Genomic DNA, 4,642 nt, shown 5'->3' with positions numbered 1-4,642 from the left:
TTCCCGGAGGACGACCTAAGAACTGGTTTCAGATATTGTTCTTCCATATTCTTCTCGAAGACGGGCTGACTCGTTACGGATGACGTAGAATAACGAGAGCAAACAGGGCACATTTCCTAGGCATATTACACGGTATTTACAAAGTTGGTGCTTCGTCTGCTCGGTTCCTCCTGCAAAGCACATAGTCTCGCTTAATAATGTTTCTCAAATAGCCAAATCACTTGTATTTATTTATTAATTATAATATTTAAATGCAAGCCTTTACTGTACACCTTTCACTTTATACAGAATCAGTTATTCATTCAAGTGCAGAGATAATGAGTCAACTAGAAATCAGTGCTATTAGTAGATAAATAAACTTTGAATAGACACAGTGCGTTGTTATTAGACACTCTTGTTCAACTGTTTCTAAATGGATACTTAGAGTTGAAACTACCCTTGAACCAGTTCTCATAGGGTCATGTGTTACTGTTTATTAATCATGAGCACATGAATCATTAATTACAATATGCTTAAGTTCTTTTTTTTTTTTCTGAATTAAGATAGTTCTTTGTTGCATTCGCTCACTAATTGCTCTGTTGAAACCCAAAAACTCAAATCTTTTGTAATTTCTAGTTAATTAGGGGTCAAAACTCATACACTCACACATATACACAGTATTTATCACTGATAATTTTCTTTGTGACAAGGGGAAGTGAATAGATACCTAATCTCTTCACAGAGCACCAAATGGATCGAGTTGGACTTGATTATTTTGAGGCTGCACAGCAGCCTGGGGTTGTTGTTGTTGCTGCTGTGTTTGTTGCTGGAGGTTAGCACCCATCATGGGATTTGTGTTGGGCATCATCATTGGCGCAGCTCCTCCTGTGACCATCATGCCACCAGGACCACCAGGACCACCAGGACCACTGGGCATTGTGCTCATCATTGGCCTCATGCCCTGCATGGCCATTGGCACACCTTGCATTCCCTAGGAACACCAGAAAGCCGCCTGATCAGATCCAGCCTGTACTTCTGGAATGTTTACCATTTCGAGTCCAACTGCTTCCATATTTCTTCCTTAATATCATTTCCAACCGACCATTCATATTGAATTGAACAGAAATGTTAAATTTTGCCTACTATATTTTGTCACATTTGTTTTCAATAAGGGTTTTGTATGGTTTTGAGTAATTTTAGAAGTGTGTTTGGACATATGTAATAGGAAGTGCTGCAACCAGGGTGTGCATGTGTGTTTATATATATATGTTTACAAATAATTTTACAGAGAAAATTGATGCATCTTGAATTTATCATACAATAGGGTATTTCATATGCAACATTCAAACAACACACGAAGAGACACAGAGTCAAATTGACTAGAAAGATTAGTTCAAATTAAACACACATGTGCATCACATATATATGTACATATATGCAATGACCTTTGGAGAGTCCTGTGAAGGTTACATTTTACTTTTTAGATGGAATCTTATATTTTTGATTACATATTCTCCTAGCTGACATCGAACCGTTTTCAAAATACTACCTAAACATGTATTTTGCATAAGCCGTTTTTGAGTTATTAAGCTTCAAATTTGGCATGCTGCTGCGCCGGTATTAACGTTACTCGATGTACACCGAGTGGAGGTTGCTCGGTCGGACTTTGTACATCATGTTGACTCTAAAAGGAACCGATTTTGTATGTGTGTGTGTGTTCTTCACTTCTATTTTAAGGTACATAGTTGTCTTGCTACATGTACTCTATTATTAAAAATAAATTTTTGTAATTTTTGTAGGAAGAGCACAAAAACGAGCCACGGTATAGATGTGGCTCAATTTAGTTGTTTTTCGTTTAAAAGCACACACAGCTCGACCGAGTTACCTCTCCACGGTGTACATCGAGTAATGCTAATGTGGGGGACTCGCAAAATTTAAAGCTTAATAACTCAAAAACGGCTTGTGCAAAATACATGTTCAGATCGTGTTTTGAAAACGGTTCGATGTCAGCTACAAAAATATGTAATCAAAAATATAAGGTCCCATCTAAAAATTAAAATGTAACCTTCATAGGACTCTCCAAAGGTCATCGCAAAGTCAAATAATTATTATCACGATGTGTCCGCCTTGACACCATACAACATTTGTCATATTTATATGTATTATATATATATATACACGCGCGCGCGCGCGCGCGCACACACACACGAATTAATGCAAAAGCAGGAAACACTGAGGATGTGGTATCATTCAATAGAAACATTGGTTACAGAGGTATACTATCTAGTCTTTTGCTAACTACTCATTTTCATTTGTCAATAATTCAGAAAACGAAGAAGAGATTTCGTGGAATGGAATAATTTTCATAACAATATATTTTTGTATTAAGAACTAATTAGTGAAGACACTTGATATGTACAGCAAATGTGAAATCAAACCTTTGACAAAGCAACGTATCCTTGATGAAGTAGAACTTACCAGTGGTGCAGTGTGGGGAGGGAAGCCCAGGGTGGTTGTAGGAAGTTGCGTCATTCCTTGTCCCTGTAACAGCAGGTAGCATGCCATATGCCATGCATGCATTGTACAGCTAAGTGTTTGGATCAACAATCATATCTTGTCTATATTCTAACATCAATTTCTAACATGATTGAAATGTCATGTACTACTGTAGGTTATTTTAATTATAGAAAATTGTGAAAGTCTTTCACCATGGGGTTTTTTAAATAACTGAAGGTATACTTAGGAAGCAAGTTCACCTTATAGACCTTCAATTGTAGTGTTCAATGTAGTGGTACTTTTATAAAAAAAATAGTCCATAGTGCAACTAAGTGTGCAACATGATAACCGAGCTGAGTGTATCAAGATACCAAGAATAATAAAAAATATTGTTTGACTTAGCAACTGAATGAGTAATGAAGCAAGTGAACAACTATAATCTAAGGTTGTGGGAGTGTTGTAATAAAATTCCTCGTTATCGTTTTTGCCACTGCACTCGCTTATCGATTGTTTACTTCCACAAGAAAAGTAGCTCCGATTGTTCCTTTCCAGAAACGAAAATAGAGCAGGTGGAGTACGATTTATATTTATAGTGAATGGTAATCAGATAATGATTAAGAATAGCATGCCAATAGTAGTTCAATGTCAAATGGTCGAATGTAGATAAGGTAATATCCAAGAGACAGTAGTATTAGAAAGTCTCAATACATCGATGTCCAAGATATTGTGCTGAAGACCAACGTGCTGATAGTGAATCAATGCTGGAGAGACTGTCACTGTATTAAACTCACCATTGGACGGTAACCAGCGCCAGTTGTAGCTGCCATTGGCTGAGGAGTCCACCCACCAGCTGGACCACCAGCTTTGGCAGCGTTTTTAGGCGAATTCCATTGCATACCCCTGACAGAAAAAACATAAAATTACTCAATACTGTTCATTATTGTTTAACTGATACAATTTTCTGTTATCTTTTTCTGCTTCAATGGAAATTTCAAAGGAAATAGTGGCTTACTTGACTTGTTGTTGAGCACTCTTGTTGATAGTCAAATTCTGGGCAAGACTAGCAAGACTACTGTCCAAGTCTCCAGTGAGCACTTTCCCAGTGGATGCTGGGTTCTGCTGTTGTCCTGCTGCTGAAATATTATTATCTCCAGCTACAGTAGTAGGCATCAGTACCGTGCCTAAACCGTCAAAACCTAAGCAACATCTACATCAACTTAAGCCCCAGAAAGCAGAACCCAAGAATTGCGCGGGTTTTTTTTTTGCATATGGTGTAATATACAGAGATAAAGAGACAATTTTTATAAACTTAAGAAAAAAAGCACAGTTTCCGACAGAAATGAACCGAATGGAGTATAACCTTTCACTGAATGATAGGAAATCAATCAATCCTGAAGAAGCCATGCTTTCAAGTGTGAATGGATAACCATTATTTTGACCAAAAATAATATCTACTCCTTTAATGTACAACATATATTTAATTTCTCATTTAACTGCAACAAAACTTATAAATAGGTACGTAAGTACGACCAGAGAATCTCTAAGGCAAGTTAAAAGGTAACTTATACTGATGTTATAGTAAATTCCCATGCAAATCTAGTAACTTTATGAAAACTACTCTACAAACCATAAATCACCGATGCTGCGCACCTCTGAGAGTACATACCTTTATTAACTACCTGCTAAACTATATACATATATGTATAATCTACACAAAGCATCACAAGAAGAGAGTACGCAAAGGTCCACTCAGAAGACCAAAGCATCACTGATTCCTCATAAGTTTTAGAAGCATGCAAAAAAAGAAGAAGAAACAGCATAAATCAGCAATGCATTCCTGTCACCTGAGATTGGCTGCTTGGCTGGGGAACCGTACCCTGCTGGGACTTGTGTAGGAATACCGTAACCGACCATCGGTCCGCTAGGCATAACAGGCTGCTGCCCAGTGGCAGACATACCCATATCAAACGTGCCAAAGCCTTGTTGCTGTATAGGTTGTTGCGTCTGCTGAGCAGTAGGAATCTGCTGAGCAGCAATGGGTGCAGGCCGCGACGGAGACCCGCCCAGCGCCATACGAATACTATCGTTCAGGTCGTCGAACGCGCTTTTGCTAGGAGCAGCGGCGGACATGGACACTGGTGGCGTTCCAGAGGATGGTTTACCCACC

The 4,642-nt window shown here is 38.4% G+C and overlaps 1 protein-coding gene across 11 annotated transcripts in view; it reads right to left on the bottom strand.

Annotated features, from left to right (window-relative positions):
• Nucleotides 1-7: 7 nt before the first annotated feature.
• LOC108573367 (phosphatidylinositol-binding clathrin assembly protein LAP) overlaps nucleotides 8-4,642 on the bottom strand; it is a 19,690-nt gene continuing 15,055 nt past the window's right edge. For 5 of the 11 annotated variants that reach the window (XM_017935789.1, XM_017935794.1, XM_017935793.1 and 2 more), the window contains 6 exons: nucleotides 4,320-4,642; nucleotides 3,488-3,608; nucleotides 3,267-3,375; nucleotides 2,458-2,520; nucleotides 707-970; nucleotides 8-170 (listed from right to left, as the gene is read on the bottom strand). In XM_017935789.1, coding sequence (XP_017791278.1) covers nucleotides 716-970; nucleotides 2,458-2,520; nucleotides 3,267-3,375; nucleotides 3,488-3,608; nucleotides 4,320-4,642 — 871 coding nt within the window. In that variant the 3' untranslated portion in view covers nucleotides 8-170; nucleotides 707-715. Of the gene's footprint in view, nucleotides 171-706; nucleotides 971-2,457; nucleotides 2,521-3,266; nucleotides 3,376-3,487; nucleotides 3,672-4,319 lie in introns of all 11 variants that reach the window. The other 6 variants (XM_017935798.1, XM_017935799.1, XM_017935790.1 and 3 more) reach the window with 5 other exon arrangements.

Source organism: Habropoda laboriosa, unplaced genomic scaffold (genome assembly GCF_001263275.1).
Source record: "Habropoda laboriosa isolate 0110345459 unplaced genomic scaffold, ASM126327v1 scaffold134, whole genome shotgun sequence".
Taxonomy (NCBI): domain Eukaryota; kingdom Metazoa; phylum Arthropoda; class Insecta; order Hymenoptera; family Apidae; genus Habropoda; species Habropoda laboriosa.
Note: the sequence above shows the minus strand (reverse complement) of the source record. Positions and strands in the feature narration are given on the sequence as shown.